At 47.1% G+C, this 13633-nt stretch overlaps 4 protein-coding genes across 4 annotated transcripts; 3 read left to right on the top strand and 1 right to left on the bottom strand.

The window, feature by feature from the left end:
* Nucleotides 1-788: 788 nt before the first annotated feature.
* On the top strand, nt 789-3240 carry AGABI2DRAFT_122866 (hypothetical protein; the record flags this gene model as incomplete). The annotated part of the gene is made up of 6 exons (XM_006456930.1): nt 789-867; nt 924-1064; nt 1117-2469; nt 2529-2773; nt 2827-2982; nt 3049-3240. The coding sequence occupies 6 exons, from the start codon at nt 789-791 to the stop codon at nt 3238-3240; spliced, it is 2166 nt and encodes a 721-aa protein (XP_006456993.1).
* A 1589-nt stretch (nt 3241-4829) lies between these two features.
* AGABI2DRAFT_122865 (hypothetical protein) lies at nt 4830-8906 on the top strand (the record flags this gene model as incomplete). Its single annotated transcript, XM_006456929.1, has 9 exons — nt 4830-4889; nt 4950-4960; nt 5014-5171; nt 6550-6573; nt 6629-6751; nt 6804-8135; nt 8189-8439; nt 8493-8648; nt 8715-8906. The coding sequence occupies 9 exons, from the start codon at nt 4830-4832 to the stop codon at nt 8904-8906; spliced, it is 2307 nt and encodes a 768-aa protein (XP_006456992.1).
* A 596-nt stretch (nt 8907-9502) lies between these two features.
* AGABI2DRAFT_122864 (hypothetical protein) lies at nt 9503-11548 on the top strand (the record flags this gene model as incomplete). The annotated part of the gene is made up of 9 exons (XM_006456928.1): nt 9503-9743; nt 9805-9885; nt 9939-10014; nt 10063-10078; nt 10125-10131; nt 10193-10202; nt 10255-10417; nt 10471-10504; nt 10563-11548. The coding sequence occupies 9 exons, from the start codon at nt 9503-9505 to the stop codon at nt 11546-11548; spliced, it is 1614 nt and encodes a 537-aa protein (XP_006456991.1).
* Nucleotides 11549-11922: 374 nt separating this feature from the next.
* On the bottom strand, nt 11923-13508 carry AGABI2DRAFT_188752 (hypothetical protein; the record flags this gene model as incomplete). The annotated part of the gene is made up of 8 exons (XM_006456927.1): nt 11923-12107; nt 12165-12318; nt 12386-12507; nt 12567-12785; nt 12849-13018; nt 13088-13201; nt 13254-13291; nt 13347-13508. 8 exons carry the CDS (start codon nt 13506-13508, stop codon nt 11923-11925), a joined length of 1164 nt encoding a protein of 387 aa, XP_006456990.1.
* Between the last annotated feature and the right edge of the window lie 125 nt (nt 13509-13633).

Here is a 13633-nt window from a genome sequence, read left to right as displayed (position 1 = left end):
TTGATTTCTTTGTCACAAAAGCGTTATTTTGTCACGCCTTTGTGACAAGAAAATCAAATCTGAATTCAATTTGCCACGTGGCTTATTGTGACTCCGGCCCAGTGATTACTTACAGATTGTGACTAACATCACAATACAGTCACAATAGTTCAGTTGCCTTATTTGGATCCAATGCTTGATATTTATTCAATATTGATTAAATAAGACACGTGTCTTATTGTTTCTCCCGCCCAGTGTTTATTAGGTCGTACAAAAACTCATATATCTAGATTACCTATAGATTAGGAAAATGACTCGAATGTATTGACCTGTCGAGTATATAAGGCTCGCTGGTTCGTAGCGTACAGAACAGAGATACTTTACTCTTGTCACTTTTCGTGTGTCGAGAATCGTTCGAGTCTTAGTAATCGACGCCTCGTCACAGAATGCGACGATGGGCAAGGGACGTTGCCGAGCACAGCTTCATCATACAGACGGAGATTGGTCAATTCTCCTGTCTCGTTACTCATTCACGGAAACCTGCTCATATAGTCTAGAAATGAGTCGGGAAGGCTTGTGTTGCGAAACGGACAGAAGCTACCTGAAACATGACCAAATACCCGGCCTCTTCCCTTACACGCCTATGGATCACAACGGAATGACTTGTCGAGGAGTGACTAAAAATACAGACCAAAGCGCCTGGCTGGGACAAGGGACATTGCCGAGCGCCGTGCAGACCGTGTAGTGCCTCGAGGCAGCAGTGTTGCTTCTTTCCTTCCACCCCCACCTCCCTTCTCTCTCTGTACGGAATGACTCTCAAGAGGAAATTTGATGAGTTCAAGGCGTGGCTCCGTGATATCTTTCCTTCAGAGGACGGGATTCGGGATGGTGGGTGCTTCAGCCTGTGACAATGCGCATTGAGACCTGACAGAGATCCCCCATAGGTGCCCGGCGTCCCACAGATCCAGGAGGCTTTTTCACCAATGCGCACGATCTTGCTTTAAACAATCCCAACATGAACTACGTGCACGGGAATCAATATAATATCGCACCTACTGCAGGGGATCGCAAGATAACGGCAAAGAGTGGGTCAAGCTAAATCCTCGTCGTTTTCGTGCTCATCTCGTCCTCATGCAGTCATGAATTTACTTTCACAGCACATTATCCGTGGCGCAGCACACGATGATTCTGCCCGTGATCCTCCTCCCCGCTGCCATCCAGAGACGCGCGTCAAGTTGATCGCTCGCATCACCGCTTGGTTTGAAGGCCAAAGTTCACTGGAATTGCTCCTGTGGATAACCGGCCCTGCTGGTGTTGGAAAATCCGCCGTCGTCCAAACATTCGCCGAGTACCTTGTCAAGTCCCACCGCCTTGGAGCATCTGTATTCCTTTCTCGACCCAACAAACGCGACAATCCACATGGCGTATTCATTACCATTGCTTATCAATTAGCCACACGGATAGATGTGTATAGTGATTATATCATTGAGAGGCTCTCCCGCGATCCAGAATTGCCGAGCAGAGGTATTCAAGCGCAATTCGTGGCCTTTATAGTCGAGCCGTTCGTGGAGAAGAAGATCGGAGCTGGCGGTAAACGATGGGGTATACTGTTGGATGGGCTTGATGAGCTCCGAGGGACAGATGCGCAATGCGAAATCATACGACTCATCATTTCCTTCGCGCATGAGCATCCCAATGCTCCTCTTGTCTGGATAATAGCCAGCCGTCCTGAATCACAAATATCCAACATGTTTGAGGACGATGAAGTACGGGGCACTTACTGGTCGGAGTACATTCCAATCGACTCCACCGAAGCCTGCGCGGATGTCGAGCGCTTTTTACGATCAAGTTTCAAAACGACACAGAAGAAATTTCGACACTGCGTTTCCAGTGACTGGCCCAGCAAAACCGATTTCCTGAAACTTACCGCTGCGGCTTCTGGTCTTTTCATCTATGCCCAAGTCGCAATGCAGTTTATCCGAGATTCAGACCACGCTGACCCCGTCGCTCGATTTAAGGTTCTCTTATCAGTTATCGACCGTTCCAATGCCATTCCAAGCGAAGAGAATCCCTTCGTTCATCTGGATGCGCTCTATCACCAAATTCTGTCTTCGATTCCATCGACGATGTGGCCTACAACAAAACAATTGCTTGGTGTGGCAATTTATGGGCGGAATTTCCTTCCATTGGATACGAAATACTCCTGCACAAATTTCCTTACCCTCCGAGGAATGTCCATACTCCTTGGCATCACTCCAAGTACTATCTATGCAAGCTTAGACAAATCTCGATCCACCCTCAAGATATCAGATTGGAATGTTGCTCATAAGAAGCCGTTGACGTTCCTTCATGCGTCGTTTTCTGACTATCTGAAGGACTCGAAGAGATCCAGAGATTTTTATGTTGGTAGTGAAGAAGACGTCGAAGCAGAAGTGTCGTTGAGGCTTTTAGCGATTTGGAATAAGTTTTGTGGAGACGATATTGACACATGTACGTATGGCCTTCTCATTTTCATAGCATATATTGACATCACTTGGTTTCAACGTCAGCCGAGCTGGCGTGGCACCAATACTGCTCGGAATTGACTGACCAATCCTCGTCAAGGGCCATTGAAAAATTCCACACCAACCTTTTCCGTAATACTACATTTAGCCTAATAGGTGCGATGCATGATATCTCTCAGAATTCAAAGGAGTCTCCCGCATCTACGTCCCTACGGAAACTGCGTATGAGAAAGTTCTGCTATATTTTGAAGGAGGATGGATACCTTTGGTATTTTGTTGATCAAACACAGGTAAATCACTCCAAATCCTCGCTTCAATTGGGAGCTTCACCACTTTTTCGCAGAGGATTTCACCGGAACCCTGTCATATAGGATTTCTTCGGGAAGTGCAGCTCAAAGACCTAGAGTTTGGACACCTTGACTGGAACGAGATGAGCCCGGTACATGCTCATTATGGGAAGAAGAGTAAAATTTCCTCGAAGACGTGGATAACACATAGGGTGAGTGAAGTGCACCTTGCTGCGGCTGAAATCTACTGAATGTTTCTTGCCGTTCTACCGCTATAGCCACGTTCAAGCGCTGAATTAACAGCATTTGTGTCCGATCTAAAATCGTTGCAGGAAAGCTCACCGGAGCTTGAGGTTAGAATCATTGGGGGCGTACCTAAGGAGCGGGTTGCTGTCTTCAAACGTCCTTTGATCGAGAACCCTGTTCACAGCTCAGACTTTATGAGTTATGTGATTCCTTATCCCGAGTAATTTTGCATTTGCGTTGTGATTCTACCAGTCTCTACTATAGGAAATTTGTGCTGCAGGGGACGGGTGTCAAAGCGCGTCTCATTATGCAAGTCGTCAAATGATGAATATAAATTGATAATACATAGTGTCATCACTAAAGTAGTATGATTCCTTCATCCTTAGTTCAAAGGGCGGCGCGAAATGGAGCAAAATATATGTATGGATTTGAGAAGCAGGGCACAGATTGATATTACAACCCCGGAAGCACCGTACTACAGATATATTCGCAGATGTTTTTTCTTCGCTACCCTCAAATCATCTTCTGTCCAAACACGTAGCTACTCTACGTGCCGGGTTAGAAAGGACGAAGGAGGCCTTGGAGTTGGAGAAGGGTGATTGTGAGCAAGGTCGTTGCGAAAGAAAAATAGGTAAGAGGCTGGGATTCGGGATATAGATTGAGCACGACATGTGAACGTGAACACGGGACATTTGCCTTTCAAGGTATCGGCCAAACCAAGGACACGACGAAGACATTATCACTGATGAGTCATCTATCAACCTTCGGTGAAAGATGTATGCTCACCCAGAAGAACCCCCGAATGAAACGCGCTAATAGGGTGTGGCTGGGCATGCGATATGTAGTTGTGATGTACGGCTGGAACTTCACCTACGACCTCGTTCAGGTCTCTAGATTGGTTGCAACGGGGGTGAGGCGGAGACTGTGGGTTCGGATCGTGGACAGGAAAAGACAGGAACCCAGAATAGTTCTTGAATTGTTGCAGATACGTCACCTTTGGATCGGGTTCGGATTCAAGCATCAGTGTTTGCTGAAACTCTGATTTGAGGTACAACAATGATAGCATGTCCGACAATCGATGTGGTCGGGAAGGAGACTGGCCAGCCATTCAATCGGCTTGATAGGGCCACTGAGATGCGAGGGTTCAGACGTTCATGTGTGAGTCAAGGAAAAGTGCCCTGACAACTTTGGTAAAATCTTCTTGTAAACCGAGACTCGGTTTGTATAGCTTGTGATGGTCCAAGTAGTGTCCTCGAACATCGTATGGATTAATGATACTCTTGTGAGTGACACAAATGAGGACACTGTGAAGACTGTTGATCAGGAGGCCGTGTTCACTTCAAAAGGGATTTGGGAAGTGTGTTGAATTGTTTTTGGGGTTTCGTTGAGATTGATCGAGCGAGGACAGAATGACCAAAAGGCGTTACGTTTGTGACTGTGACTACGCGCTGCCAGACGTCAACTCACCCAACTACAACTTCATCCTCTTTGGTCTATGAAGTCTCTTACCGACTTATAGGTTATGGTAGATATGTAAGTTGTCTATATCCAGTTGGTGTGTTTCTACTCACTAGTGGCGACAGGGTTTTGTCCACGAAGCGGTTGAGATTCCCTCACGAAATGTGGTTGCTATCAAAAAATTGTGCGTTCCTGGCCATGTCAAACGGACTCTCCTAGAACATGAATGCAGGATAATACAACTTCTTCAAGGACATCCAGACATTCCAGCTATTTACGCTTACGGTCGTCTACCACAATTCGATTATATGGCGATGGAGTTTCTGGAAAAGGTTTAATTGTGGAATGTACCAGAATGGCAGAGGAGGGTGGAACGCTGTTGGTTAAGACCTCTGTACGCGTTACAGAACACATGGTTAGTACTATTGACCTTATCAAGTCATCTTGTGCTGATCAGAACGTGTTTTCTTGTTAGCTTTCTGGATTGTGAATTATATACATTCGAAGGGAATCGTGCACCGCGATATCAAACCACACAGTATCCTCCGCTTTCTCGAAGATCCAACACAAGCCGTATTCATCGCCTTCGGCCTTACCGGGCCCGTGCTATTCGAACCTGAGAAACATCGAAACGTGAAGAAGGTATGGATGTCTGGCGCCGCCGACTGGGCAAGCATCAGTGCACACCACGGCCTTGGTATGTTATACAACTCTTTTATATTTCTCATGCGATTGAGCTGCACCCGGATGGGTCTTGGACTGCGACACGATCTTGAATCTCTCGCATACACAGTCTGTTTTGTCTTGAATCCCCGTTTGCCTTAGTTGACCGCTTCTTCTGTGTGGGGAGTCTGACAGAAATAAGCAGGCCCGTGCCTGCAACTCAAAGACAGCTTTTTCACTCCCGTCGTTCCCAGTGGAATTTACTGGATTGCTGGCTTATGCCCGTCAACTCCGCTTTGGAAAGATTCCCGACTATGACATCTGGCAGAAACGTTTTGGAATCTCGTGGACCGACTAGGATCGCGACCACATGAACCTCTGGATTGGTCAATAGACAAAGATTATCTGCCGCTTCCAAGACTACAGGTTATCCCGGCAGTAGACTGTGCTCCTGACCACGATAAGGATGTTCTCATTGATATTCAAGCTCACTAGGATAGTTATGACAGAACGGACTTGGACTTATAATATCCAAGGATCGAGGGACGCTGAACTTACGCTGCCGAGCAGCTTAATAGAAGAGTGTGCGAACTGCTCTGTTTCTAATATAGCTAATATTATCGATGAGGTGGACCTTAGTTTGTGATAGCCAATGAACGGTATTTGAATTGACGAAGCGAAGGCTGGGGGCGTGCTGCCAACTTCGATGAGAAGGTACATATAGCGCAGTTCTATGAGAAACATAGGATGTATGTAAGACGAAACCATGCTCGGGATTAGGTTTGTGTGTCGGTTGTTGCCGATGGCGCTCCCGACCGTCGTCGATCACTTGGTTCGATATTCAATTGAGCGACCTCTTCTGGCGCACTCGACCTGTAAGTGCTTCAACCTCCGTTAAAGTTGATTGACAAGTCGATAACGAAGAGGTATTCGGGAATGGAGAAGTGAATGTTAGGCGAGGGCATCCTGTTTTTAATTTCGCATTTAATGGGTTTCGGGGAAGCCGGCTCCAGCTTCATCATACTGATGGAGATTGGTAGTGAACAGATTGATCAATCCTTACTTTCCGAGCACAGAAATCTATCCCATTCTCCTGTCTCGTTCTTCATTCATGAAAGGCTTCACATGGACTGGCCGGGTCGGTTAACTTGCAGAAGCTACCTGAAACATGACCAAACACTGGACTTCCTCACAACGCAATGACTTGTCGAGGAGTGACTAAAAATACAGACCGAAGCGTCTGGCTGGGACAAGGGATATTGCCGAGCGCCGTGCAGACAGCACTTAGTGCCTCGAGGCAGCAGCGCTTCATCTTTCCTCCCACCTCCACCTCTCTTCTCTCTCTGTACGAATGACACCTGGAAGGAGATGGAATAGGTTCAAGGCGTGGATGTGGGATTTCTTTTTTTCAGGGGACGAGGGCGGGATTCAGGATGGTGGGTGCTTCAGCCTCTGACAATGCAGGACAAAACTTACCATAGTTTCCCATAGGTCGCCAACGCCCAGGCAATTTCATCCACCATAGTACCAATAATACCATCAACGTAATCGGAGACAACAATAGGGTGGTCAGGTCAGACGGTCTAGGAGATCGCCACATGATCGTGACACAGAGTGGGTCAAGCTAATTTCTCATTGTACCTTAGCTCATCTCGTCTTCATGCAGTGATGGGTTTACTTTCCCAATACATCATCCGTGGCGCTGAACACGACTCTTCTGCCCGTGATCCTCCTCCCCGCTGCCACCCCGAGACGCGTGTCAAGTTGATCGCTCGCATCATCGCTTGGTTTGAAGACCAAGCTTCATTGGAATTGCTGCTATGGATAACTGGCCCCGCCGGCGTTGGAAAATCTGCCATCGTCCAAACATTCACCGAGTACCTTGTCAAGTCCCGGCTCCTTGGAGCATCTGTCTTCATTTCACGACCCAACAAACGCGACAATCCAGATGGCATATTCATTACCGTCGCTTATCAATTAGCCACACGGATCGAGGCGTATCGCAATCATATTGTTGAGCGGCTCAGGCTTGACCCGGAACTGCTTAGAGGGGATTTGCAAGCCCAGTTCACAACATTCATTGTCGAGCCGTTCACGGTGAAGCAAATCGGAGCTAGCGGTAGACGATGGGGTATACTGCTGGATGGGCTTGATGAGCTCCGAGGGACAGATGCGCAGTGCGAAATCATCCAACTCATCAGTTCATTTGTGCATGAGTATCCTAACGCTCCACTTGCCTGGATAATAGCCAGTCGTCCCGAATCACATATATCCAACACGTTCGAGGACGATGAAGTACGGCTCAGTTGCCGGTCGGAGCACATTCCGATTGACTCCACCGAAGCCTGCGCGGACGTCGAGCGCTTTTTACGATCAAGTTTCAAAACAACACAGAAGAAATTTCGACACTGTGTTTCCAGTGACTGGCCCAGCAAAACCGATTTCTTGAAACTTACCGCTGCGGCTTCTGGTCTATTCATCTATGCTGAAGTCGCAATGCAGTTTATCCGAGATTCAGGCCACGCTGACCCCGTCGCCCGATTTACGGTTCTCTTATCGGTTATCGACTGTTCCAATGCCATTCCAAGCGAAGAGAATCCTTTCCTTCATCTGGATGCGCTCTATCACCAAATCCTGTCTTCGATTCCGTCGACGATGTGGCCTACGACAAAACAATTGCTTGGTGTGTCGATTTATAGGCCTTGGGTGTCCAATTCAACATTCCTAACCCTCCGAGGAATGTCCATATTCTTTGGCATGACTCAAAGTACTGTCTATGCAAGCTTAGACAAATCCCGATCCACCCTCAAGATATCAGATTGGAAAGTCGCTCACAAGAAGATGTTGACGTTCCTCCATGCGTCGTTTTCTGACTATCTGAGGGACTCAAAGAGATCCAGAGATTTTTACGTTGGTAGTGAAGAAGACGTCAAAGAAGAAGTGTGGTTGAGGCTTTTAGAGATTTGGAAAAAGTGTTGTGGAGACGATATTGCCACATGTACGTATGGCTTTCTCATCTTCATAGCATATATTGACATCACTTGGTTTCAGCGTCAGTCGAGCTGGCGTGGCACCAATACTGCTCGGAATTGACTGACCAGTCCTCGTCAAGGGCCATTGAAAAATTCCATACCAACCTTTTTCGCGATGCTATATACGGCCTAGTAAGGGCGATGCAGGGTATCTCTCAGTATCCAAAGGAGTCTCCCGCATATACGTCCCTACGGAAACTGCATATGAGAAAGTTCTACTATATTTTCAAGGAGTATGGATCCCTTTGGGATTTTGTTGATATAACACTGGTAAATCACTCCACATTCTCGCTTCAATTGGGAGCTTCACCACTTTTTCGCAGAGCATTTCACCCGAACCCCGTCATATAGGATTTCTCCGGGAAGTGCGGCTCAAAGACCTTGAGTTTGGACACCTTGACTGGAAGGAGATGAGCCCGGCACATGATCATTTTGAAAAGAAAAGTAAAAATTCCTCGAGGACGTTGATAACACATGGGGTGAGTGAAGTGCACCTTGCTGCGACAGAAATCTACTGAATGTTTCTTGCCGTTCTACCGCTATAGCCATGTTCAAGCGCTGAATTAACAGCATTTGTGTCCGATCTAAAATCGTTGCAGGAAGACTCACCGGAGCTTGAGGTTAGAATCGTTGGGGGCGTACCTAAAGAGCGGGTTGCTGTCTTTAAACGTCCTTTGAAGGAGAACCCGCGTCGCCTCTCACACTTTATATATTATGTTATTCCTTACCCCGAGTAATTCCACATCTGTGGTGCGAATGAACCAGTCTAAAGAGTCGTTGCAGGGGTTAGAAAGGACGGAGGAGGCCTTGAAGATAACCGGGTGATCGTGAAAAAGGTCGTTGGGAAAGAAAGACAGGTAAGGCTGAGAAAGAAATGACGCAGGGTTTCTACGATGGTGGATTTCTATTATTTTTACCAGCACATTTACTGGTACTGCGTATTCCGAATACTACTAACTAATTACTGAAGTAGCAAAGTTTTTGTAAAGAAGAAGAATGGGTATGATTAAATAGGATTTTTGACGCAGAGCTCAGATACTGGCGTAAATCGTAATGTACTTATACGCTCACTCTTTGTATGGGAGTAGTCTGATCCCTGAGATACCCGATAAATAATTAAAAACGACGCCATGGGCTGAAAGCGGAGACGTGCCTTAACTTCAATATACCAGTTGGTGAAATCATAAAACTCACCTGCACAGGAACGCGAACTTGCGTCGCAAAATTCAAAACACCCTGAGAATAACAGGACAGGAGGGCCTTGATTTCAAACAGAGACAAATAACGCCACTTAACCGCCAACGACCATTTGAACTTTGAATTGTGCGGTGGAATGGCCGACTCTGAGTATGATTATCTCTCTTCTCTTTCTGACTCTGAATCCGAGGGCGACTTTTCTATGGCTGGCCCCGACTCGGACGACGGGAAGCCGCGAGGACGGAAAGGCAAGAAGACGGGAGACTATATAATCACAAACGCTCTCCAGGCCCCCAGAGCCACAACTTACACTGCCCAGTCTCTTTTTGACCAAATTGTGGCCGGAGACATTGACTTGGACCCAGAATATCAGCGTGGTGCGTATTGTTCGCCATACGTTCCATTTTTCTCTACCACAACTCCCTCGACTGTTCGTAGATGTCGTATGGCCTGAAGCAAAACAAATAGGCCTTGTAGATTCCATTTTCCGCAACTTCTACATCCCACCAGTCATCTTCGGTAGGTTCCTATCCGTTCAACATCCTCCAGAGGGTTAACTGTTTCTGGGGCAGCGGTCAACGCCTACGGCGACGGTAGCGAGAGCAAGATTTGTATAGATGGAAAACAACGTTTAACTTCTATATACAGGTGTGTTTCAATTCTAAATTGCCAGCAAGGTCGCTGAACTGTCGACAGATTCATGCTTGGCCTCGTGAGTCAATCCCTCCCTTCCTATACCTTACTGACCTTCCTCTCAGATATACCGTATGTTTACTGTTCCTGTTGATTGTTCAATGACTAAAATCCATCTACGCCACTCTTAAAGATCGTGACCGGTATGCTCGAATCGACTGTTCCCCAATGGCACTACCGCTCACAGCCCCTCAGCTCGACCAATGAAAAATACTGGTTCACAGCTCCAAAGTCCGAAGTGTTCAAGAAGAGACGCAATATCCTCCCTGAAAAATACCGTCGTCTCTTTTCCAACAAGCAGATCGTATGTGTAGAATACAATGGTATAAATGACAAGGACGAACGCGAAATCTTCCAGGTACTCACTGCCGTCATTCCGTCACCACCCACTCGACTTAACCTCTCTTGCAGCGCGTACAACTCGGAATGGCCCTCACACCTGCCGGTGCGTTTCGCCTTTGCTGTTTCCACGACGCTTGTATACTGACGCTATAGCTATGCAGAAAAACTCGGCGTCGTGAAAACGCCTCGTGCGGATTTCATCCGTGAAATTCAATCCGAGTTCTTCCAAAAGGAAATAGAAGGCCTCGGCTCACTCGACTGGGACCGTTCTCGTGGAACTGACTTCCGCTGTCTCTTGACCATCCTCTGGTGTACCGATCGATACAAGGCATCTCCTGCCAATCTCTCTAATATAGGATCGGTCCCCCAATTCGAAACTTTCATAAACGATCCAAATCCCGTATCTCAAAAACTCCGCGACGAAGTCCTCCTCGCGTTTCACATTCTCGAAAACATGGCCGTTGATTCCGATCTCGAGATCTCTAGTCCCTTCAGAATGGCCACCTCCGATTTTGCTGGGATTCCTGGAATGAGTACAAAAGCCAAAATCAAAGTCTCGCCGGTTGAATTTATATGTATGTACTTGCTCGTTTTCGTGTGGAAGGAACGAGCCAGTCCTCGAGAGATGGCTAGAGCGATTCGAGATATGAGGAGGAGTGTTAGGATGGAGCATGATGATATCAGAACGAATACCAAGGTCTCCAAAACGATGGTTACCTTTATCAAGTCTATCAATCCTGTGAAATACCAACGAACCGATGATACGGATGCTGAACCGGCCTCGACTCAATTGAAACTTGCCAAATCTGAGCCTACAGCACCAACGGATACTTCTTCCAGTTCGAAACGGAGACGCATGGATGAGGATGACCCGGTTATACCCGGAGTGGCGAAACCGCGCACCAGTACATTGGCTCCTCGGACGGCAAATTACGGAGCAGCTTCGTCTACTTCACCTACATCGCATAGTCTCTCTCACGCGTCTCTCACCGCTGCGATCACCACTGCAACTTCAAGTTCACCAGTCCCAACGCAAACGCCGACGCCGACGCGAGGTAAAGGAGGGTTGGCGAGTTTAAGAGCGATGACGAAGCAGCAAATGCGTGGTAAGAGTGGTGGTACGTCTTCTAATGGCGATGAAGGATGATTATTACATTTTATGTTTTCTTATTTGCATGTTGACCGACTTTTGTTTTGCTCTCAGTTTAATTTTGTTGTTATCGAGTTGCTATTGATTTTCAGTATAAATATGACTACAAATGTCCTTTCCCTCTGCGTCCCGCAATCCGACTAAGTAATCGGAACATCATTTGTAAACGCGTGTTCTGTCCCAGTGTTTTCGAGCGAGGGTTCGCGCTTGTTCTATTTTCTCCTCACGAGAGTACCACTACGATCAGCAACACAAAGATAAAACATTTCTTAATTTATAATACATGGTCTTCTGATAAATCGTTTCTGTTCTGATATAGATTAATATCTCCCAGGCGTATTTCTTACTCAGGGAGTAAAACAATCCTAGAATCACTTCAGCCACTGATCATTGAGTAGTTCTTGTGCAGTAGGCCGTAATCTCGGATCTAAAGTCAAACATCTCCGGATGAAATTTGCAGCGCCCGGAATTTCTTCTTCTTTCAAGGCACCAAGTGCTCGAAACAAGTCTTCAATAGGGCTTGGCTGGAAGTGTTCATTCGTATGAAGGAGTGCGCCTGGGAGGATGATCTTGATTGAGGAGCGTGAATAAGTCGGAATGAGGTGTTCCTTACCTTGGTCATCAAAATACTTTCCTCGATCCTCACATTCCTTGAGGAAGTCAGGCGGAAAAGGACCCAGACATTCTTCTATGAGCTGCAAATGAAGTTCGTGCGAATATCCATCTTCCTGGCCGAAGAGATGGTGTTCGGTCAGAAGTTGAAACAACTAAGTAATAGAATGCAGTTCAGTTCAAGCGAGCAAATGTAAGGTAATTATATTTGACGCCACTTACCAGACAACCCACTGTCCAGATGTCAATGGCGGACGTCCAAGCATATTTAAGTGTGACCTCGGGAGCACGGACGATGGGGGGTTGAATGAATTCGTCTCTGACGGGCTGGGCAGCAGAAGTTGCTAGTGACATATTGTCGAGATAGTTTCGATATCATCGAGTAGAACGCATAAAAGCCCACCTTCACTGTAATCCACCAAACACACAGAGATATCCTCGAGCGTTCCACCGAGTTCAAAGTATGGGAGAGGCTGGGAACGTGAAAAGAAGAGAGGTAGTTCCGACGATTTCAAGTGCAGCGGAGGGCCATAGACAGAGGGGGGGTTTTCCAGGATGAATTTTTCAATTTTAGAGTGTACTGGTGGGACAATCGATGCAAGTACATTCTCGGCTTTCAGGTCTTAGCACATAGTACGGGTTATTGTTGGTGAAGCATGAAATCCGCCGAAAGAACGAGACTCACCGGTGTGAATGTATCCGCACTCGCGATGAAGGTAGTCCAAGGCGAGAAGAACTTGCTTTATTATCCGCTTGGCAACGGGCAATGGGTACCGGTTCTGCCCAGGTTCTTGTAGGTTTGCTAGGCTTGAGCTCAGAGGCTCCGTCACGAAGCATATGTGTTGACCAGCTTCACTCTCAGCAGTAAAGCAATGTTGGAGGGTTAAGCAATGTTTGTATCCTGGGCTCTGAGGATTGGTATGCTCCACCTTGCGGAAAACGTCATATTCGGGTGAATAGCCCATGGCGATCCGGGCAGTAGCCTGCCCAGTCAAGAGTTTTATGGACACGAAAGTCCTGGTCTTCACCTTCATGTTCCTGCTTTGAAGTGAAAATGTCCTTAAAGCAGGAGATATAGAGGAAATCTCACAGTGCGAGCCACACAGAAGAGGATCCAGCCCAGCCCAACTAAACAGAACGACCCAAGTCACATCTTGATTGACGCGAGCCTGCACACGCTCACCTTGCGGACGAATTGATAATGTTTGAGATGACGATTAACAGCAGCAGCGGTGAAGTATCCGTAGCCTTCCTCGAAGGTTTTAAGAAGAGGTTCCTCCCGAGGTTCGTCACCTCCCATCGCAGTCGCCAGAGCCTTTGGATCAATCACTTTGAGCTCCTCCATGAAAGTCAGCGCTGTTCTTTGCGTGTCGCTGTCTGGCATTTGTAGTGAAGACAGAGGTCGTCGAAAGAGTCTAGGGCATAGGAGAGCGCAGCAGCGAGGATGTAGTTTACAGAAAAGACTCATAA

This window comes from Agaricus bisporus (genome assembly GCF_000300575.1).
Source record: "Agaricus bisporus var. bisporus H97 unplaced genomic scaffold AGABI2scaffold_15, whole genome shotgun sequence".
Taxonomy (NCBI): domain Eukaryota; kingdom Fungi; phylum Basidiomycota; class Agaricomycetes; order Agaricales; family Agaricaceae; genus Agaricus; species Agaricus bisporus.
This window is presented reverse-complemented; position numbering and strand designations above follow the sequence as displayed.